Genomic DNA, 23,806 nt, shown 5'->3' with positions numbered 1-23,806 from the left:
ATGGACATATTCTCCCGAGAGCCCTTGGAAGGAGCATGTCCCTGTGACACCTTGATTTCAGACTTCTAGCTTCCAAGACTGTGAGACAATAAATTTCTGTTACTTAGTAGTAATTTGTTATGGCAGCCCTAGGAAAGTAATACAGAGTATTATATAGTATGTCACCACTGGGAATCTGTATGAATTTTGTAAGTTCTGTTTTGCATGCTCAATACATAGCCATTGTGTAAAGTCTCTCTTTTGGGGTAATATAGATTTGAGTGGTGCCTGTAAGGAAGGGATAGTACTATTAGGAAATATTACACGAACAGGGCTATTCCGTTAGGAATAAATTTCAGTTTAGTTACTCAGTCAGTCCCTTATTCTTATGCCAACTCATTTAACACATATGTACTGAGTGCCCATAATGTGCCAAGCACAGTGCTTACTGCTATGTACTGTAGGTATAGCAGTGAACAAAACAGATACGGAACCTACTCTCATGGAGTTGAGGATCCAGTGGAGAAGACAGACATGATTGTTTTCAATCAAGCTACTTATTTTTAACATCATTATAAAAAAAAAAAAGCAGTCGTACTAAACAGCAATGAAATTTGTGAATCAAGTAGTATTTGGGAATATCACTTAATAATCCTGTGTAGAAACTTACCCATACTGCGTTTATGTTCAATCCTAGTCCTCTGTCTGTGGTTTATCTCCCCAACCCAATACAGACTATGTCTTGTTTTTTCTAGTGCTAATCATAATCCTTTGCATGCAATAGGTTTAGCAGGTAGCTGTTGAATTAAATTGAATTATTGATTTAGAATATTAATAGGGAGGATGATTAATAATATAATATCTATTAAATATCTATTATATATATATGCCATTATAAGCAATTGGCTTATTTACCTAATTTTATTCTCATAGCTGTTCTATGAGTTTATATTTACCAATAACCCATTTTACAGATGGAGAAACTGAGGCACTCAGAAAGCAAGGAAACTTCCTCAAGCTTAACCATCTGGTTAGTGGTGAAGCCAAGATTCAGGTGGGAGCCCTCTGACATCAGGCTCCACGCCCTGCAGGGCGGCACATTGTATTCTTGGCCGACTTGCAGCCACCCTGCAGCCTTCCATGGATTAGTTTGAGGGCTGTGTTGAAATCATGTCCCTTTTCTCTTTTTCTTTTTAGTAATCACAGTCTGTGGGAGTAATGCAGAAAAGATATGTTTTTAATTGACATTTTTCTCTAAGTATACTTTCTTTCTCCACCAAGCAAAGGAGAGTGACACTAGGATGTAGAATGATTGCTGATCAACTTAAATTATTTCTATTTAATTCTTTCTCTGGATACCCCTTAGCTTCTAAACTAACACGACTAAAATGATCAGATACCCTTCAGGGTCATGTGTGGTTAAGCCATGGACTTGCATTTCACATCATGGTTTTGATTGTGTGGTTTTGGAGCAGAACACCCCCTCCTGTGTTGTCCAACTTGAGGCTGAAGCTCTTGCGTTTCCTAGAGAGAATGTGGACAGTCCCCATATCGGGGAGAAAGGGGAAGCCCCAGGCAACGCCTGGCTCTTCTGCTCCAATAAAAGTCTTGCAGGCCTTCTAAGAGCTGAGCTTTGCAGCAGGTGTGCTTTGCAGCAGGTGCGTGTTCGGATCCCAGAGCCCTGTGTCTGCTATGTAGCATCTGTGATGTGCGCTGGTTTGCTGTTCTGGATTCGCTGCAGCCGGCAGCACCAGCTATACAGCCCCGCCTAGAGGTAACACAGTACTTCTCAGAATCATTTCTTTACATTCCATTCCTTGAACCTCTCGCTCTCGGCCCACCCCAGGGCTGCAGCAGAGTTGTAAATGGCTCTCAAGGAGTTGCTGACTCAGCAGTGAGGTTGAATGAGGTTGTCCTAGTTTCTCTCCTAGAAGAACTCTGTGTACTTTGTTTGCTCCAGCCGCAGCTCTCGGGATCTGATTTCACCTGGAAACAACATGCACTAGAAGTTCAAAAATTGAAAACCACAAGCAGTCAAAGCCAGCACATCTGTCATTGCAATGTTCTTCTATTCACAAGAGCCAAAAGGTAGAAACACCCAAGTATCCATCAACAGATGAATGGATAAACCAAATGTGGTATATACTCACAGTGGAATATTATTCGGCTGTAAAAAAGAATGAAGTACTGATTCATGCTAAAACCTGGATCAACCTTGAAAACATTATGATAAGTAAAAAAGCCAAACACAAAAGGATGAATATTGTATGATTCCACTTATATGAAATATCTAGAAAAAGCTAATTCATAGAGACAGAAAGTAGATTAGAGGTTACCAGGGGCTGGGGGTGCAGGAGGAGGAATGGGGAGTTACTGCTTAATGGTACAGAATTTCTGTGTCAGGTAATGAAAAGGTTTTGGAAATATTAATGATGGTGGCACAACATTGTGAGTGTAATTAATGCCACTGAATTGTCTACTTAAAAAATAGTTAAAATGACGGATTTTATGTTATATACGTATTTTAAAATAATGAAAAAAATGCCAGCACCCTGAACCAGGTCTTGCGTTTGAGTGCTGACTGTGTCTCTCAGCAGCGAGGCAAATGCTGGAAAGTGTCCTTGGCTTTTCTCAGGCTGAACATAAACCCATTAAAATGGCAGCCTCTTAGGGGAAGGCCCAGCACACCCCGTGGTATGAAGTAGGTGCTCAGTTAGCATATCTTGTTCCCTAGCTCCGCCCTGGACTCCCCCTCAGTTACAGACGTGTGTGTGTTTGTGTGTGTGGCTCAGTGGCCCTCAGGTCACTTGTTAAGTGCTTTGAGAAACTGGAGTAAAGAAAATTTCGGTTAAGACATTAAATGGCTTGAAAGGAAAAAAAAAAAACCATAACTCTTAACAGTTCTCTTTCTATTTAATTTTCTTTCTTCTTCTCGTCTTCCTTAGCCCGTACAGTAGTCCCTCCTTATCTAGGGTTTCACTTTCTGCAGTTTTAGCTACCCGTTCAACCTTGATCTGAAAAATGAAAATATTAATTGGAAAGTTCTAGAAATAATTCATAAGTTTTAAATTGCACACCATTCTGAGTAGTGTGATGAAATCTCACGCAGTCCCCCTCTGTCCTGCCTAGGACGTGAATCATCCCTTTGTTCAGTGGATCCACACTGATCTGCTACCGGCCAGTTAGTCACTTAGTAGCCATCTTGGTTATCAGATCAACTGTCGCTGTATCGCAGTGCTTGTGTTCAAGTAACCCTTATTTTCCGTAATAATGGCCCCAAAGCTCGAGAGTAGCATGCTGGCAATTCAGAAATGCCAAAGAGAAGCTATAAATTGCTTCCTTTAAGTGAAAAGCTGAAAGTTTTCAACTTAATAAGGAAAGAAAAAAAATATTATGCTGAGGTTGCTAAGAACAAATATTCTATCTGTGAAATTGTGAAGAAAGAAAAAGAACCTCATGCTAGTTTTGCTGTCACACCTCAAATATGTACGTACAGGAAAAAACATAGTATGTGTAGGATTCCGTAACCATCCAAGGTTTCAGGAATCCACTGGGGGTCTTGGAACATATCCCCACAGATAAGGCGGGATGACTGTACTTTCAGTCAACCAAGAGAGGACAAAGAATGGGATAAGCAAAGGCGAAAAACACCATCTGCTGTTTCTCGCTCACAATAAGGTAGAGCAGAGTGCTCAGGATTCGATTCCTCCTCATTTCACTCTGCTTCTGGGTCCCCAACTTGGGAGAACTCATCTATTAAATTGCTCCCCTTTGACCTGCAAGAGTTAATACACTTTCACAACATGTTTTCAGTTTCTTTCCAAAAACTAGTATGCACCTGGGCCAGGGATTAAGCCAGATCGTTCTTTGAGATAACTAATATTATTATTCGATGTGTTTAGACATTTGAACTATGGATCAAAGACAATAAGAAACTGTCTCAAGATAACAATCAGGAAGATAATAGTGAATTCAACACACAAATATGACCCACTGCTCCCTTGATCTAATTCTGAGATGTTGAAAAAGTTCCCTTTCCTTGGGTGTGGACATTCAGTATTAAATCAGGTTCTCATGGTGCGCCGACAGCAGCTTGAAAACAAGGTACCCAAGAGAAACAGGAAATAAGGGGCTAAGGCTTGTCATGTGCTTGTTTGTGGGTTTCATTCTGAAGTCGGCGCTGAAATCCACAGGAATGAACTCAATGCATATAATCTGGAATTGATACAGGCAATCAATTGCGCAAGTGATTTCTTGGACTATTAAGAATGTTAGAAATCATAGGACCCATTGATTCCTTTTTCTGTCGTGTATTGATTGATCTTTTCTACTCCTCCCTTTACCTTCCTCATGTTATCAATAAATCACAATGGAATGTCAGACTGTCTTGTTTTAAATATCTGCATTTGCAAAATCAGCCTGGACACTGGGAATGAGAAAAGAGAAGAAACTTACTTAAAATCCCTCTCTAATAGGCTTCCCATTTAATGAACGTTATTTTTCTCTTCAAACATTGGGAAAACCTGACACATTCTAACAGAAAGCGGGAAGGAATGCGTGATTGGAATAAAAGACCTGCACATTCATCCCCTAACATTCCTGGGTTAACAGTGTGTCCCAAGTGACCTCAATGATCCACCCACCAACTAATTTCTCCAACTATGACTCAGAATTATATGTGTGCGTGTTAACCTGTTACAGATAATGCTTACCAACCTCAGTGTATTAGTTATTCTTCACTTGCTTTGATGTTTATTTGTACTTGATACCTAATTGTTCAATTGTCCTCATTAGCCCACTTTGGAGGAAATTAAATAAAGTACAAAATTTTACTGTATCAAATCCAACAGGCACAGTTCTGATATGCTAATAACCCCTAATGGGGATTTTGGCCATTGGTCAAATAAACAACCTTTCATGTAGGTAAAGCAGTTAGAGAGCAGAATTGTCAACCTTGCTTATACCTGAGGGATATTTGTTAGATAAATAAGATATGTATAATTAGGCCGGCCCTGTGGCTTGGTGGTTAAGTGCGCGCGCTGCGATGCTGGTGGCCCGGGTTCGGATCCCGGGTACGCATCGAGGCACCACTTCTCCGTCCATCCTGGGGCTGAGTCCCACATGCAGCAGCTGGAAGGATGTGCAGCTATGACATACAACTATCTGCTGGGGCTTTGGGGGGAATAAATAAAGTCTTTAAAAAAAAAAAAGATATGTATAATTTAATTTATATGCTTATATAATATTTATTTACTATTATATGTAGATATAATATTAAAACAATTATTAGTGTTTTAAATTTAATTTCTTGTTTCCTGAAACAAGGTGAACTGTGACAAATGGGTCAATATTAGACAATCTTGGGTGGGCTTTCTCCGCTCCTGGACATCATGGAATGCTTTACAAGCCAGAGCTCATTTATTCTCATAGCAGCCTCTCCCACCACCTGGAAGGTGGGTACAGTTCCTCCATTTTTAGTAGAGGAAATAGGTAGTTTTTTGTTTGTTTGTTTCTCTATGTTATGGATGAAGACAATGAAGCTTAAAGAGTTTGAAAGATTTTCTCCTAGGCGTGTTGCTTGGAAGTGATAGACATGGAATTTAAACTCATATGGGTCTGATGCTGTGATGGACAGTATTATGTGTCATCTTGGCCAGGGTATGGTACCCAGTTACCTAATCAAACACTGTTTGAAGGTGAGAAATGTAGGCGGTCCTGTCTGAATACAGTAGCTCGGCTTGCAAGAGCATTGTGATGCTGTAGATTTCTGTTGTTGACTATCAGAAGCCGATTACCACCTCATTCTTTCCCTCTGAGTTCTTCCTGTAACATTTATTCTGTAAGCACCCCCCCACACACACACACACGCACATACTTTTTCCCTGTCCACTTGAACTCACTGAGAAGATGGATATGCTTCCAGAATCAAGGCAGAAGAAAAGAGCATATTGATAATATCCAAAATTTGAACCTCATTATACTAATATTATTTCTTAAGAGCACTATCCAAGGGCTATATCTGGATTATTTTATTTAATCCTCAAAACAACCCTGTGAGGCAGGAATCGATTCCCCGCCCCCCCCCCCATTTATAGCTGAAAAAACTAAAACATAGAGAAGTTTAATACTTTGCCCAACACTAGTAAGTGGCAAATCCCAGATATAAACCCTGGCCTCCTGGGTCCAGATCCTACACTCTGTCCACTTCAGTCTACCTGAAAGCTGGCTATAAACTGTGCAACCACATTTGATTATATTCAGTTGATTCTTACTATTTGTGAATTCTGTATTTGTGAATTTGAATACTCATTAAAATTTATTTCTAACCCCAAATCAGTAGTCATGGTGCTTCCATGGTCATTCATGGACATGCGCAGAGTGCCGAAAAATTTGAGTCACCCGGTGTGCACATGTCCAGCTGAGGTTGAACAAGGCGACGCCCCGCCTTCTTGTTTCAGCTCTCATACTGGAAAGAAGGGTCATTTTGCGGTTTATTTAGTGCCACATTTTTCACATTTTTATTGTTGATTTCACTATTTAAAATGATCCCTGAGCATAGTTCTGAAGAGCCGTCTGGTGTTCCTAAGGGCAGGAAGACTGCGATGTGCCTCACATGTGTTAGATAAGCGTCCTGTAGGCTGGTTATAGCGCTGTTGGCCTTGAGTTCAATGTTAATGAATGAACAACATATTTTAAATAAGGTGTCTTTAAACAGAAACACACATAAAGCAAAGTTATGTATTGATGGATTAATCAAAGTGTTGTGATCAGAGACTTGCAGAAACTTTACCCTGTGTTTCTCCTCAGTATTGTTAGTTCAGTGTTTGAGGTGACTCTCTAGAACATAACTACCGTGAATAACAAGAATGGACTGTATTTTTCTATTATCTTGCTTTCTTTAATTACTTAATTCATTAAATATTCAGGCATTTAAAAATGTTTTACTTATCAAAGGGCATACATCCCCAATGGGGGTGATATTGCCCCCAAAGGGACAAAAATTGGTACTTGGGGGGTTGAAAACTCTTACTCTTTTTATGTAAAAAGCAGAGATATACTTACAGCACATAACAGATATACAGTATATTTGTGGTATTACAATTTTATTTGGGGGATGATTAGGAAAAAAGTCTAAAAAGTTTCCCTGGAGGGAGGGTAATAACGAAAAAATGATTGAAAACCACAGCCATGAGGCATAGTGAATGCATGATGAAGCATCTAAAGCATGTACTAGAGTACACAACACAGCGTGCACACTCAGTGTTAGCTATTATTATAAATATCATTGATAATGTGATTTGTTTCCCCAATCTTCTTCCCCTTCTTCATAGACCAGGACTTCTTAAATTGGGGTTTGTGGACCTCTGAGGGGTCTAAAGGATACATTTTCAGACCTGTCTGAGAATTTCCTCTGAAATTTGTTATTCTGTTTTGTGCTTTCATTTTGATGATAATCGTAAAAATAATAAATAATTGTATACTAGTTTCCCTTTATAACAGAGTCCTGCTGTAAGATTTCATTGTCCAAGTTTGTGCCTGTCTTTCAAGGAAAGAACACTACTTCAATGGTTACGGGCTAATAAGAATAAAAGAAGAGCAGACTTAAAAAACATGAATGATACAGTCAGACCAAGAGAAGGCCAAGTGATGTTTCATCCCGTTGTAGAAGGAAGGACTTCCTGGGTTTGAATGGAGGAACAGGTGGGCAGGCAGAGTCCTCACACGGCCCAGGGTAGCATGGGAATGCCCAAACCAAGAGAATATTGGCTTTAACAGCTAGTTCTATATTTACGTTTTGAAAGGCAATTTAATCTTGTCAAAATAGTGTCATCTTCTGTGTTAAATTAATGCTGTTAATTTGAATTTTATGAGTTTTATTATTTTTGTGTTCAATTTGTTATTTTGTTTTGGTTTTATTGTCGAATCGGAGCTAAAGCATATGGAGTTTATTTCTATTTTTCTGTTTGTGCATTCTTAAGTAACAATATAATAAAAATAATTTGAGTCCATATAATAGTGGCGCACAATAGTGCTTTTGCCATATTAAAGGGAGCATGTGCGTTACTCAGGTTTGAGGAGTACTGTAATGGACTCACAGAATCGTGAACTACTTGAGCTGCTGGGAATCACTTAGTCCAACCATCTCCCCTACCAGATGTGGACACTGAGCCTCCTGGAGGAGAAGTGAATGTCCAAGGTCAAAAGCAAGGGAGCAGCAGACTGAGGTCAGAGACCAGGTTGACATATTTCTAACTAGGTACCCGGTCCACATGTCAACTCCCCTCCAAAGGTGAACCATGGCAGGTAAATGGTGAGGGCTGCCAGGTCACAAAGGCAGACTAGACACAAACTAATGGAAAGTTACTGCACTGTCTTGGCTAACTCTGAGGGAGGAGGATGTGAAATGGGCAGGGATGACAGGAATAGCAGACTTGTTTTGGAGCCACAAGTCACAATGAGCAATGGGCAGTGGTGAGAGGATCTGACTTCCCTGCTCCAGTGATGTCACCCATGAACTTGGATTCCTCCATTACTCTCAGCATTAGCAAACACATCCCTGAAGCTCCTTACATTGAAGCCATTTGTACTTTTCTGCTCTGTGTTAAGACTGTAAGCTCACACCACCTAACTGGGGTATGTTCCACTGTGCAGGGAAGATTCTTGGGAAAGTGTTTCTCAGCTGCAAGTAAGAGTTTTGATCATAACTTGTGGCACAAAAAGAGTTCATTCGTGATATAATTGGTTGGTCATTATATTCATTTTCTATTGCCACATAACAAATGACCACAAACATATTAGCAGCTTAACACAAGATACATTTATTATCTCACAGTTTCCTTGGGTCAGAATTCTGGACATGGATTAGCTGTTAGTTTTGTTTAGGGTCTCACAGAGCTATACTCAAGACATTGGCCAGGGCTGTGCTCTCATCTGAGGCTCGGGTCCTCTTCTATGCTTATGTGGGTGTTGGTGGAGTTCATTTCCTCGCAGTGATAGAAGTTACAAGGCCAGGAGGAAGACTCTCTTCTCTAGACTCTTTTAAAGGGCTTACCTATTTAGGTCAGGCCCACCCAGGATAATCTCCCTTTTGATTAAGGTCAACTCTGGGAATTTAATTACCACTGCAAAATCCCCTCACCATTGCCACATTCTATTGCTTAGAGGCAAGTTACAGGTGCTGCTCACGCTCAAGGGGAGCAGATTACCAAGGGCATGGACACTGGCTTAGCCATTTGGGCTGCTACAACAAAATACTGTGGACTAGGTGGCTTATAACAACAGAAATTTAATTTGAACAGTTCTGGAAGCTGAAAAATCCAAGATCAAGGTGTGTGGTGAGAAGCTGCTTCCTGGCCATCTTTTCCTTGTGTCCTCAGATGGTGGAAGGAGCAAGGGAGCTCTCTCGGGGGGGTCTCTTCTATAAGTGCACTAATTCCATTCATGAGGGCTCCACCCTTATGACCTAATCACCTCCCAAAGGCTAATCACCTCCTAATGCCATCACACTGAGGAACAGGTTTTAAGATATGAGTTTGGAGGGACACAAACATTCAGTCTGTAGCAGGTACCATGGTGGTGATCTTAGAATTCTGCCCACCACAGTCATTGGCACTCCCCTCACTAGGCAGTGAGTGTAATTCATATTTGTAGACTTTCATGTGACATTTGGAGAATGTTTAGCAATATTAATGTATATGTTCATATTAAAAGTTAGAAGAGTAGAGGGGCCGGCCCCATGATGTAGTGGTAAGTTCGGTGTGCTCCGCTTCGGCTGCCTGTGGTTCGCAGGTTCAGATCCTGGGTGTGGACCTACACCACTCATCAGCCACACTGTGGCAGCAACCCACATACAAAATAGAGGAAGATTGGCACAGGTGTTAGCTCAGGACTAATCTTTCTCAAGTGAAAAAAGAGGAAGATTGGCAACAGATGTTAGCTTAGGGTGAATCTTCCTCAGGAAGAAAAAAAAAGATTAAAAAAAAAGCCAAAAAAGTTAGAAGAGTAGAAACTTAGCTAACAGCTGAAGTAAGATTATTTAGACCAGGGTTTCTCAACCTTGGCACTATGGGTGTTTTGGGCTGGATAATTCTTTCTTCCAGGGTCTTTCTGGTACATCGATGATGAGCAGCATCCCAGGCCTCTATCTGCTAGATGCCAGTAGCACTCCCTCCCAGCTGTGACAACTGAAAATGATACCAGACATTGCCAAATGTCCCATTGAGGGGAAAAACACCCCCAGTTGAGAACTACTGCATTAGAGAAAATGAAATGTTTTTTTGTTTGTTTGTGTTTTTGTTTGTTTGTTTTTTAAAGAAGAACGTATCAAAACAGGGAATTTGTTTTTTAAGGTGATACAGCTGTTTGGAGCCAGAAGGCTCTTGCTCCTCAGATAATGCCTCATTCTTAGATTTGCTTTTGTCCTTTACTGGGAAATATAGTTTATAGTTGCAAATAAAAAATTAATACTGTGGATGTGTTTCCCACATGTACTTTTTTATTCACATATTTGCCAAAATGAGATTATGTTATCATATTTGTCCATGTTGTATCGTCTTGTCTGAGTTTATAGTCAAGCCATGTTATGATAGGGCCTTAGTTCTACTCTCACATGGGTCAGATAGTTCCCAAAAGATATTTAATGCATAAGGCAAGAAACCTAATAAATTCCGTTCTTGGTATTATGGCTCCTTTCTTGGAAACAAGTGATAGATAGAGCTTGTTAGGGGACAGAGTGAAAGGCATGGTCCGGTTCTGAAATTACAAAACTCAGAAGCTGCTCATTCCTGTTTTCTTAGGCAAAGGCAGCTCAAGCATCTCATCCGACGTGAGTTCAAGTACAGATCATACGCCGACCCAAGCCCAGAAGAATGTGGCTACCAGTGAAGGTAGGCATCTGGTCTTTATTATCTCTTGCCCTCTCTTCACAGTGCTGGCTATTTTTGAAGACAAATAAAGTGTGTGAGTCTCAGTTCTGTTCTCCTGAGTGGGAGCATATGAGATTCTTGAAAGTGAGAAGGCAAAGAGTCTCCCAAGTTTCTTGTTTGTTGCACCACTGTCGCTGTCCACTGAAGTTGTTTCGATGGGATTTATGTGTCTCAATTCTAAGGCAAATGCTGTTATTTTGTGAAAGTGTAATAGGCTGACTTTTGGGAGGCCTTTATGATATTATATATCTTGTTTTTTAGAATGGAAAACATTATGACTGTAAAATCCTTGTGCTGAAGTTGGAAGTTCCTGCAAGAACTTTCAAAATAGGCACACCTAGAATTCAGGGTTTTGACAGTGGGAAGGTCACAGTCACGTGATTTGTAGAATTTGAACTAATTGCTGATATTTGGGAGTGGGGAAAGAGTTTTGTTTGATTATTTAAAGAGTAAGTGAAAAGTCCTGCCTATCAAGATAAAGATTGGTTGCATTGATATTCTGGATAAAGAATTTCACTGTGTGTAGTAATGCATGTTGGAATTCAACTGCTTGCCAATAGTTGGGAAGCTTTTGAGTTATCACTTACTTGTTTGAATGTGGAAATACTTGTTTCTGTGGTAGTTATTTAGTGGAAAGTTGACTAAATTATGGAATCAGCTCCTTTTAATGTTAAACATGATTAGGTGACTTCCTTTCTGAAGAAGAGTTCTTTCTAAACTAATTGTTGAATGAAGGTCCAGTGTTAGACATCAATGCCATTTATAAAGAAAAACTCTTTGTGAGGTATCAGCTGATTTTCATGACATTGTATAGAGCCTACTTTTCTAAAGTACACGGGGTGTTGTGGAAGAACATTTCTAATCTTTGTTTTGAAGGCTTAATTTCTGCTGCTTATAATATGGAGAAGCATATTCATGGCGTGATGTTGGTCATCTCAGCTGTTTGATTGCTCTTGATCCGCATTACAATTTATGCTTAATGATGATAGTTTACCTCTGCTGGGTATATCTTCTCTTTGGGTATTCTTTGACTTAGTGTGTTTCAAATAGCACAGAATTATCTTCTCTGGCTTAATTATCCGCAGACTGATGTATAAGTATCTTTTACAACTGGGTTATATTCCCTTGTGTTTAATGCCTTAGTGTTGTTTTACCAACATTATAAGGCAAACACTGGGCTGTTCTCCTCGGTGCAGCGAATCACCAGGTAGCAATCCAGTCTTAATTTTCTGCCTCTTAATTCAAATATGGGCATTAGACCATTCTTGAAATTCAGTTAAGGTAAAGTGCAGATCCTGTAAATCGATTCTGGACATTTGCTTTTGCAGCTTCCATTCTTAGGAACCAGAGTGGAAATCACTTCAATTTAATTTATTTATGATGTTCTCTAATGAAAAATCTCTGTTTTGCAAGATTATCACTTCTTTCCACCTTTATTTTACAGTCATTCTTGTCACAGTCATTTGTCTAATTTGAGTGGCTGTGAAAATAAAAGGTTTAAAGTGTGTTAAATAATCCCTCTGTGTTTCCCTATCTAGATTGAAGTCCTCATATTATTTTTTGCTCCTTTTTAAAAATGGAAAATACAAAACTATATGAGGTCTGTTGCAAGGGTTGCGAGAAGGGACTGTGGGACTTCATGCATTTAAAAAGGTCTGCTTTTCATGCTTCAACAAAAAAAAAACTCTATAGGGATTTAAAATTTTCGTTTTATTTTGTTTTTTTCTTAGGAAGATTCTTTTGGTGTAGACCCAGCCAATGTTTTATACATTTTTGTCACAATGCATTTTCTATCATTCTGAGGGTAAAAGTCAAGAGAGAAAGATGGGAAAATGTGCTGTTCATATGCAACAGTATTTTTCGCAACAGGGCTAAATTAGTATGGAATTTTTTTCCAGCTCTTAAGTGGAAGAACCCAATCTCTATGAAAGATGCTATCCTATTTTTTGCATATCTGAAAAATTAAAAAAGAAAATGTTGTTTTGCTATTTGTATGAGTCCATTTGTGCTACTGTTGTAATCAATGAAAATTAAAAATATTAAAAAATAAATTAGGTGTAAGTATTGGTTACATTAAGATGTATTTCAGGGATGTTTGCTGCATAACTGGTCTCATATTATCAGCCGTTTTTTCAAGATGGAAGCACAATACCAGCTAATTTTCTCACTGCACAAGTGACAGAGCCCAGGTCCACCTCTCAGGATGAACCACTAGGGTGTCACATTCTCTGACCTCCACAGGGTGGACTCATCTCATGGCATCCATTTCCTCCCACCAGAAAACACCTAGGTAACCACCGTATGCAACACCTACCAAAGAAACAGAAGGCCTACAGCGATTTCTTACCCATGCTACAGAGTAACAAATTTAAAAACGCTTTTGTGATGCTCTTCCCACTGTTTTCTAGAACTATGTTTAACCTTCGATGTTAAGAAAATCTTGGATGAGTGGTATAACTGGCTTTCCAGAAGCTGTTTAATTATGGTTATTTTCTTCAGTTCCTTAATGCTCTTATGATTTTTCAACTCTGAATTCATCAATATCATCTTCAAGAAGCACAAGCTGGATCCTCAGTTTAAAAGTTCGCGAGATACTGATTCCTAAAAATGATATCTATCGTGAAGGATAGCGTCAATTTTCCTGCAGCCTTTGAAAACTGGCCATACCTATAATAGCCGGGTTGGAAGCATTTTGCAGCAGTGTCGGACTTCTCCCTGATGGGCTGGATGGGGAAGGTTGTTGTTGGTGGTGATGTATATGTGTGTGTGTTTGTGTATGTGTATGTGTGTGTGTTTGTGTCCAGCTCCACAAGGTGTCTAGTGGCACAGGCATTGTTTTTTACTAGGAAACGTGTAGATAACCGCTTTGCGCAATGTATGTTGGCAAATAAACTGAGAACATAGGAGTTGAGGGAAGGATCAGGAAGGGCACCCCATAATATACACTTAACCTGGGGCTGGCATTAGGAATGGGGATTAACTGTAAACAGACATGAGGGATCTTACTAGGGAGATGACAATGTTCTAAAATTGGATTGTGGTGGCAGTGCACAGCTCAGTAAATTTACTAAAAATCATTGAATTGTACACGTGAAAAAGGGTGTTTGGGGATCTGCTGCTTTTGTAGGACCTTCAGACTGGTATCTAAATCATTACAAACTATTCTTTGCAAATGCTGCCTCCCGACTCTGAGGGGAGGTCATGAACAGCAGCCAGAAGACCTGGTGAGAGGGTGAGTCTTGGCCAGTACAAAGTACAGAGCTGCCAGATGAAAGCTTCTCTGAGATGCCCTGGTCTTGGGGCCAGAATTGGCTTGAAAGCCATCATAATGAGTCCTTGGACTGGTAGTGTTCATAGCCCAGCACGTGATACCCAGTCAGAGTTGACTCATCATAGTACCTATTCTCCCATGAACCTCTGGAAGACATGAGAGATTATAGACCTGCAGGTTTCCCAAACATTTTTTTATTTTTGGCTTTTCCTGGATAGTCTCTAACCTCAGCTCAAATTTTAAGTATCTAGCACCCAACCCTAATGGTTGAGGTATCGCATTTTTTCACTCCAGCAAGTCTATATCTTTGCTAACGACTTATGTCCCTACTGTCTATCTAATGTTCCAACTAAACCGCTTTGGGTCATAAGGCTATTCCCTTAGGCAAGGTGGGCACAGATGGGGATACCATTTGGTTTTAAATCAAGAGACAATGGTATTTTTGACCTGATGGTAGTGTTCTGTTCCAAAGTCTCATGCACCCCTTTTAAGGAATTGGCAGCCTCCAGTGCTTTCTCCTTGATAAGTGGTATAGGCTTTCATTAAAGTACATTCTATTTCTTGTGACAGTTTAAGTTCCTGATTCCCTGACACTGTAGGGGGTTAGGGTTCAAGTGTAGAAAGCTGGAAACTTTCCATTTTTCCTAACAAAATTTGCATTCCAACATCTTAAGCCACAGCTTAATTCTTTCCACTTGTGTTACTATTTTCTCTTCCACTGTTTTAAGTCTTTCTCATCCACGGGGTGTTCTCTCTTGTACTGGAAAGAATGGCCTTTGACCTTCAGCTATGCAAGTCACATCCAGCCCATGGCTAGAATAGAGTACACAGCAGCCAGCATTGAGCAGAATCAGCCATATTGGGTTAGATGATGAAGAAGCATCCTAGAAATAGTAAGCTGAGCTTGGGCTTCTTTCACAGAACGGAGGGTATAAGGATGTGGCTTCAGAGGTGGCATCTCAACAGCTCAGCCTTCTCTAGAGCTGGAGGAAGGTGAAGCAGTTACTTCAAAGGCCAAATGTAATTCATCCAGCTGCTCTTTAAACATATTCAAGTTCAGACACTGAACTCACTGACGACACAATATATAGGTGTGATGGCTGTTTATAAATGTTGGTTTTCAAGGCAGACAACCATGGAATCATAGGATTTTTAGAGCTACAAAAGGCTTTGGCAATATTCTGAGTATACTCATTTTACAAAAAGAAATACTTGTGGCACAGAAAAATGAAGAAATTTGCTCAAGATTCCACACCTAATAAATTATCAAGCAGGCGTCTGACACAGTATTTTTTTGGTGAGAGGTAGTCAAATTAGAAAACACATAACCTTTAAAAAACTATGGCCTTCTGAGCACGAACCTACTTAATTCTCTTTTGTTCACCTGATCCCTGGCTACCTATTTTGAGCTGGTTGCAGAGCTGAGGCAGACTGTTTAGAAGAGTTTGAGAAAGGTTGTTGAGCCCAAACAGATCCATGGTCCAGTGGGAGGAGAGGATCTGCTTCACATGGGTCTCAGCCTACTTGAGTAGGTCAGCTTCTTACCTGGAGATGGAAACACTACTTTTAAGTCAACTCGTAATTTTAAGGTACCCTGTCAATAAATTCGCTTAATATTACTTTGTGAAATTGCTCATTTAATTAACTCCCTGCAAGGAGTTCATTTAAAATACTTCATTTGAGCCACATGAAATGACTTGATTTATGAAGAATTTGTGGTGATATTATTTCCATGGAACCTAAAATCACCAGTTTATTTATACAATCATGGGTTCTCATGTTTTCAGTGCCCAAATTAGACCAATTCTAAATAGAGCTATTTTGAAAATGCTCAGGCATCTGGCTTTGTTTTTATTCTCTTTGTCTTCCTTATGCTATCTTCTTTCTACTTCTTGAGTGTACTCCTCAAACAAAATTCACATGAATCATTCAGGAAGAGAAAGATGATGTTTTTAACTCAAGGTGGATTCCATTCCCAAAAGCCTTTTTGACTCTCTAACAAATTCAACAAAGATTTTTGGGACACTTCTTTTTTTCAGGCTCTTCCTAGTGTTTTCATGAGTGTTATTGCATTCAACTTTGTTTCATCATCACACTTCTCTTGAGAAGTAGGCATAAATGTTTTCATTTGGCAGATGAAAGCAGGGAGACTGGGAAAGAATCAGTGTGGCCCAAAGTCATGTAAAATTAGTAAGTGGCAAACATAGGCTAGGAGCCCTGAGTTCTGACTAAGAGTTATTCTTAATGCTTCTTTTGTAATTGTCATGCAAAATTACTGAGAATTTCATACTAATAATTTTTATAAGTTTATATCAAAGTATATTTTGAAAGTACTTACAAGAAGTACCTTTTCAAATTCGAACTTGTAATCTGTCTTGATTGCCAATATTGTACATGGAAACACTTTCATGGTCCATGTATAGTCTAGAAATTGACTTTAAATCCTTAGTTATAGAAAGCTAAAGTCAATATTCCAAGCTACTTTTATACTAAACTGTTGAAGGGTTAGTTTGCAGGTTATTGTATCTGTGCCCTTAATGTACTATACCAGACAGACTTAGGGTTTGAAATTGATCTTTAAGTTAAGCATGATACAGGGTATGTAATATAAAAGTACTGAATGGTTATGTTGCTTCTTTTCCATTTAAAACTGAGCCATGGAATTATTCTTTAATTGGAATTACACACAAGTGGAAGATATCATTCTCAGAACAAGTGCCTTGGAAGACTGGAATTGTACCTTGAAGCAGTCTATTATAGTTGAATGAAACTCAATCTATGACACAAGAGAAAATAGGGTAAAAACATAAATAACATAGGAAAAAGAATAAAAAAGTAAAGAACTGGAGAAAGAAATTGACACTGAAGAAATCTTTTTAAAAATAGTTATAAAATGTCATCTATCCAATTTGAAAGGTTGGGTGGGGGATCTTATGGAAAGGGAGAGATTCTGAAATCAGAAATGTGATGTTAGGAGCTTTTACCCTGTGTATGAGGAAGGTAATGACTGATTATTATAAAGATTTGTTTTGTCTTTAAAAAATAAATTTTAAACTTAACTATCTGAGAATTTCAGGATCATTTAGGAAAGCTTTGCAAAGCTTTAGCTGTTGAAGCTTAATGTGTTTTGGTAATTAAACTAGCAACTTACTACTTCCTGACCAAATTTCCTATATTGTTTAAGCTACTGCCTAATTGTAAGTCAGGTGACTTTTGAAAAACTGCACCAATTACATCTGGCAATTTGAGCATATTGTAGATTCAGTGTGCCCGATTTAATAAAGAAGTCAAATTTATATCTGAGCATTAGTTTAAGTGGTGGAAAGTTCATCAGTTTGGTAGCCACAAAATTGTTATATAAGCCTAGAAATGTACAATGAAATCCTACAGACCATCTCAGACTCAAGAACTAAGTTTAATTTCTTGAGGGAATTATCTTCAAAATGAATCATCCAGAATGGCAAAAATGTCATTTAATAGTCTCAGAAGGAAATTAGGTTTCTGTATGTGTGTGTGTCTGTTTTTTTTAAGGACATCTTAAAGTAATACTTAATTGAGACATCCAGAGTCTCCCAGTGCCTTTATGTAGAGTTGAGAGAGAGAAAAAATTAAATCTTCAATATTCTAATCCCATGTGCAAAATTATTCTATGTTTATTTCTTTCACCTACATTTTGTCATTTGCAAGAAAGTGCTCAATAAATAATCCCTGTATTTCAGCCATAGACATTCTGGTTCATCTAAGTACAGCTAAGTGTATTTGTTATGAAGGCTTGGATCATTCCTAAGGTACCTTATCAGTATTTTAAATCAGTAATTTAATTCAATGGGAATTTATTAAAGGATGTAATCTAGGTTCAAATGCATTTGTTTAGGCTCCTATAGGGGGTTCAAAATGTATGTCAGTCACAAACCGGTAGCTCAGAGAATGATCCCCACCCTCAGATGTGTTTTCTTCTTCCTGAAGAATTTTCAAAACTAATTTTGGATTGAATTTAGTGGGTTTAGGTGGAGCATCCACCTGCAGTTGCTGCATCCCCATCCTTCTCTTTTGTCTTAAGCATCCTTTGCAATATCGCTGTTAGCTATTTGGTTCCCTAAGGAAGTTGATTTTATGGCAAGATCCACTGCTTCCAGAACCTTAGCAATTACTGGGGAAAATAAACACTTATGAAACAGTTAAATGGTCATTTGGACTGGTATAGGATTGTGTCCCAACAGGTGATCTGAAGAAGTGCTGTAGTTGGAGAGGAAGAGAGAGAAGCATGATTTGGAGGAGTTGGGAAAGACATCATGGCAGCCTGGGACTTGGTTCTTTGCTGTGTGAGTAGAAGGTGGAAGACTGAAGAGGAAGATGTAGCATGATGTGTAAGGCTGTGAGGAGTTTGGAAAAATCCATCTGGGTTCATGTCAGAAAAAGTGGAAGCATCTAAACAGACCCCTCCCTGGCAACATTGAATAGGTTCACACACTGTTTTGAACATCCAGTCTTTACTACAACTTTTGGTTATGGAGTGACTGCACATTCTTTGTACTGTGTTTTGGATGGATCCCACGTAGTTGGAGATGTCAGTGACAGGTGGGCTAATATTCTATGGCACTCTGCACTCAGCACCTTTCTTTGGGTTATTCGGAAGGTTTACTAAAGGGCCAGCTTCTGAGCTCATCTAAGGCAAAGAAGGAATATGGAGGAGGTTGGGGACCAACATTTAGTACAAATAACCTGACACTGGAAATATTTGCCCTTGACAGTCATGGACACAGTCTGACCTTGAAAATCAGGTTAACATGTCTGTTTACTTCCTCTTTGACTAGGAAAGGACTTCCTGAGGATAGACTAGCTTCCTCAGGAAGTCCCTGACTTCCAAGCCTGTTAGGGCTGGTTCCCAAATAAGGAGAGAAGAGCAGTTCAGTTGTAAAGGGTGTTCCTTTACGTCCTACATACTGTAGAAATGTAGAAAATCTACATTATGGAGGGGATATACACAAGCAATTTAGAACTTATTTATCATCATTAAGAGAGGATTGAAGAATTGTTAGAAGGAGTACGGTCTGTGGAAGCAGATTGTAACACAGTTAATAATTATAAATGTTACTAATACGCTTTCTGCTGTTTAAAGCTGATATTGCCTTCCAAGGTGGGATGGGTTACCTGGTACGCTGAAGGACTTTTGTTCTTCTAAATAACTGCCTGTGTTTGAGTATGTGAGTTTTTGTATATGTGGGTTGCAGAAAACCAGATTTCTTTGCACAGAGAGATTCTCTCTGCAGAGAGATTCTGAGCTGCAAAGGAAAGAGAGAGACAGAGAGTATCCAGGAAAGTGAAGGAGGAGATGGATGGAGCTGTGAGATGTTCCAACATCTTGGGGGGGTAGTGGCTCCCAGGGTGATGCCTTCCTGTGTCCCTGAAAATCTTCAGTCAATCTCTGCTTAACTCATAAAATGCTTGATGGGAGTGGATTTCCTGTGGAAATCAGTGAAGGGCTGAATTTTGAGATTGTTGCCTTGCCTTTTTAGTAATCTCCTTAGTTACACAGAGACAACTAAACCAACTTCTGAAGAATCCGTCAATTAACAATCCCTTACTATTACAATTAGCACAAATTTAAGCATTCTATTATGCTTATCTTCTGTTGTCTATAACAGTATTTTATATAGCTTATACAATTTATATTAACATTTCTCTTTTGAGTCTAATTACAAGCTCACATTGTTCCAATTATTAATAATTATTATTCTCTTTTTGATGCTCGACTTTGTGCAACTTCTGTGGATAACCTTTGAGCCTCTCCTTTCTCCTTCCAGCACTGTCCTTCATGCTGTCAAATCACCCTTGCTTTCTGGCCACAAAAGAATGTTTCAGATTCACTCCTTTATTTTTTTTCTGCCCAAGACACAGAATCAATTGAGCCACAAAGAATCTGGGTCTTTTTAATGGAGAAATATATTCAAAACATAAATCTGGGTGCCAAGGGAAGAGTTCCTGGTGCTGTGGGCTCACTTTTAGTAAAGTTAGAGCTGGAGAAAATATATTTTTTAAGGTACCAGTACACATGGATTTTATCAATTTATAATATTGTGTACTTATAGTCATAGACACAGTATGAAGTTTCATTTATTTATAGTATGAAGTTTCATTTGCCACTAAAACTTTCTACTACTCAGAAAACAAACATAAACTTCTGTTGGGCCTTTCCCATCAGATCTCCAGATATACCCAGACATGGGTGATCTGTAGCAGTCACAAGTAATAGGCTACAGCTCACTCAAGATACCGCCTACATAAGAGCTTTGTGTATGCTTTCAAATGATACCTTCATGGTGTCATTCCTGCACTTGCTTGGACTCCTTGGAGGAAGGAACTGTATTTTATCCAGCTCTTTATACGCAGTGGCTACCACAGTATTTGACATACAATAAACATTTAGTAAATGTTTATTGAATGAATGGGTTCTTCTTTAACATTTTAAGAAGGAATACATCTCTTGATTAACTTTTCCAACTATAGTCATAAAAACTGTGACCTCAAAAGCTATGTAAAACCAAGGTGATCTATGAGAGATATAGTTACTTTTTAGAACAGAGAATGATGCTGTTGCTTAGGGAAACTTGAGGCACATCACGGGAATATTTGCCACCCATCTGCTTTTAGTTGCCTTTTGAGTTAAGGTAACAAACAACTTCTTTAAGCAGAATAGACAAGTTGGAAGAAAGATGGAAGAGAAGATATTTCTAGTTTCTATGTTTTCATTTGTTTTAACATTTTTAAACCAAAAGAAGGTTTGTTAAGTTGTCTGTGAATACTAGCTCTGTAAAGAACCAGTTTCTCTCAGGAAATTTTTTAACATTTTAGATCACCAAATGAGATAAACTTAGAAGTCTAGAATTCTAGGGCTATTCAGCCTTCGTACCTGAATTTTAAAGGCAGAGGAAAAATATTCTTTCCCCCTCACCAATTTAGTTTTATTAAATCCCTTTTTAATCTCTTCTAACCTCAATCCATTGAATTGTTTCAGTTCTTCATTTATTGATATCTCAAAGTACCAAATTAGAGCCTGTGGTTCTTTAACTGATGAAATTAAAGAAGTAAGTTTCATTTTATTGGCGCAAAATATGACTGAATTGGCCAGTTTATAGCTGTGTTCAGGTTTTTTTTTGGTTCACTGATTTGTTATGAAGAAAACGTTAGAAAATGCATTTCTAAAGGAGAAAATAATAGTGTTCTTTCTTTTTTTTTAAGAATTATCCTAGAACCAACGTTGACCTCAGAATATCTTTTGCAAGCTGTATTCTATTTCCTAGAAACTGGAAAGCTATAAAGTTCTTATGTTTTCTTTAGCTGGATTGGAACTGGTCAGGACAGAGATTGGGAAATGAATTCCTCCAATCTCAGAGATTTACAAAGAGCTAAATTCTGGTCAATGGATGCATTTGAAAAATGAAGTAGGAGGTTGAACTCTTCATTTAATCAGAATGAGAGGAGAGAAAAGCTGTGAAACAAAAATTTTGTGATTTTTTTTACTCCCCATATATGTGAGACACAAGTTACTTAGCTTTAATTTTTATCTCTGTAAACCAGGAATAATAATATTTCTACTTCAAGTGTTGGTTGTGAGGATTAAATTTAAAAATTATATACAGTCTGAGTCCTGGTGCATATTAGCTGGTTTAATTTCATCAGCTTAATCACAGTCACTTTATGTAAGTTCCATATTTTGCCTTGTTCTAGGGCAGGAAAACTTTGTATGGAAAAGTCTCCTCTAAATGAATTCAACATAATTATCATGGAAATCCCAGTAAGATTTTAATTTTGAAACTCAACCAAATTCTACTTTCTTTGCCTGGTAGAATAAATCCAACATCTATAAGTACCTACCACGTGTGGACATTGAATTCACTTAATTATACATGTATAACATTATGTATGTTGAATTACTCATCTATGTTGAACGCATTTGTTGAATGAATACATGTACATATGAAGATATCCAGGAAAATTTTGGAAATGAGTAATGAGAGTAATATTTCCTTAGTATTATGAAAATATATTATACATTTAGAAATATTTAAGAAGTTTTGTATGGTAGAGCTTGGTGTAATGGAACAGAGAGCTCAAGGTAGACTTAGTTATATATGGGAATTTAGGGTATGAGAAAGATGGCATTATAAATGGATAAGGGAGATAAGCCTTGCCAATACATCCTAATGGGAATATCAGCTTCTTATTTAACAGAAAAGGACCTAATGTGTTCCTAATGCCAAAATAAATTCTTGATGGATGAAAGATTTAAATGTTCAAATTAAATATAAATGAATTATTTTATGATCCTGAGGTAGAAGAACCTTTCAAAGCATAAAAACAACAGTGCCATAAAGCTAAAGTAGACCACCAGCACATACCAGCTTTAGTGGGTAGAGAAAGATCTTTCTATTGTCAAATATGTTTGTCTTTCCATTAAGCAAAGTTCAACACAGGTTTCTTTTTTATTGCTGAATTTCTCAGAGCTTTTGATGTGTTACTGTGTGTTGTTAATCTTTAAGTAGGGATGTAGTATGTTTATTTCTCAAACTTCTTGTATTATTTCTCACAACCAGGAAATGCTGATAGATGTGAATGGAGAGCCTTAAAAAAATGTGTGCATGTTAAGACCTAGGAATTTCACACTAGGAAATTACCTTAAAAACCTGAATTTTATTTGTAGAATATGCTTCTTAATTTTTATAATGTAAAAATGGTAAAATATTTTATCGAGACATCTGGATGTCAAAGTCTTGTTTATCTATTAAAAACATGTTAGTGAACCCCAGTGTTTAATGATGTGGGAAAATACTTATGAAAAATGCAAATTATGGGGGCCGGCCCGGTGGCGCAAGCGGTTGGGTGCGCGCGCTCCGCTGCGGCGGCCCGGGGTTCGCTGGTTCGGATCCCGGGCGCGCACCGACGCACTGCTTGGTAGGCCATGCTGTGGCGGCGTCCCATGTGGAGTGGAGGAGGATGGGCACGGATGTTGGCCCGGGGCCGTCTTCCTCAGCAAAAAAAAAAGAGGAGGTTTGGCGGATGTTGGCTCAGGGCTGATCTCCTCACAAAAAAAAAAAAAAAAAAAAAAAAAAAAATGCAAATTATGAAGCAGCATTTCCTGTGTGATCCTAATTGTGCATAGAATTATATTTGAAGAGGAAATGGATTGAGGGAACATATTTCAAGATGTTATCAATTGTTATCACTGAGTGGTGGAATTACAGATTATTTTTATTTTTTGTGCTTTCCAATATTATCCAACTTTCCTTATTGAAGAGGTAATTTATAGAAGATTCAAGTTGATTCTTTGTTAAGGGCTGAAAATATCTCTTTGACCAGTTGTTTTTGGAATTTTGTTGAATGTGATATCACCAAAAATTCAATTATTTGATTTTTTTTCAATCAGAAATTTGGGCGGGGCTTACCTGTGATTCTTCTGCTCCATGTGGAATGGACTGAGGTCACTAGTGGTATTCAGCTGGTGGATAGGCTGGTCCTGACGGTCAATGATGTGTGTCTGAATCTTGCCTGGAATGGCTGGACTGTCTAGAGAACCTACAGGTGGCCACTCTAGCAAGACAGTTTCAGAGTAACTGGACTCCTTACATGGTCG

General features: G+C 38.6%; 1 protein-coding gene across 3 annotated transcripts in view; it reads left to right on the top strand.

The window, feature by feature from the left end:
* The window catches only part of FBXL7 (F-box and leucine rich repeat protein 7), a 397,560-nt gene that overhangs the window by 104,694 nt on the left and 269,060 nt on the right, over window positions 1-23,806 (top strand). For all 3 annotated transcript variants that reach the window (XM_058564318.1, XM_058564315.1, XM_058564316.1), the window contains exon 2: window positions 10,776-10,865. In XM_058564318.1, coding sequence (XP_058420301.1) covers window positions 10,776-10,865 — 90 coding nt within the window. The remainder of the gene's footprint in view (window positions 1-10,775; window positions 10,866-23,806) is intronic.

Source organism: Diceros bicornis, chromosome 20 (genome assembly GCF_020826845.1).
Source record: "Diceros bicornis minor isolate mBicDic1 chromosome 20, mDicBic1.mat.cur, whole genome shotgun sequence".
Lineage (NCBI taxonomy): Eukaryota > Metazoa > Chordata > Mammalia > Perissodactyla > Rhinocerotidae > Diceros > Diceros bicornis.
Note: the sequence above shows the minus strand (reverse complement) of the source record. Positions and strands in the feature narration are given on the sequence as shown.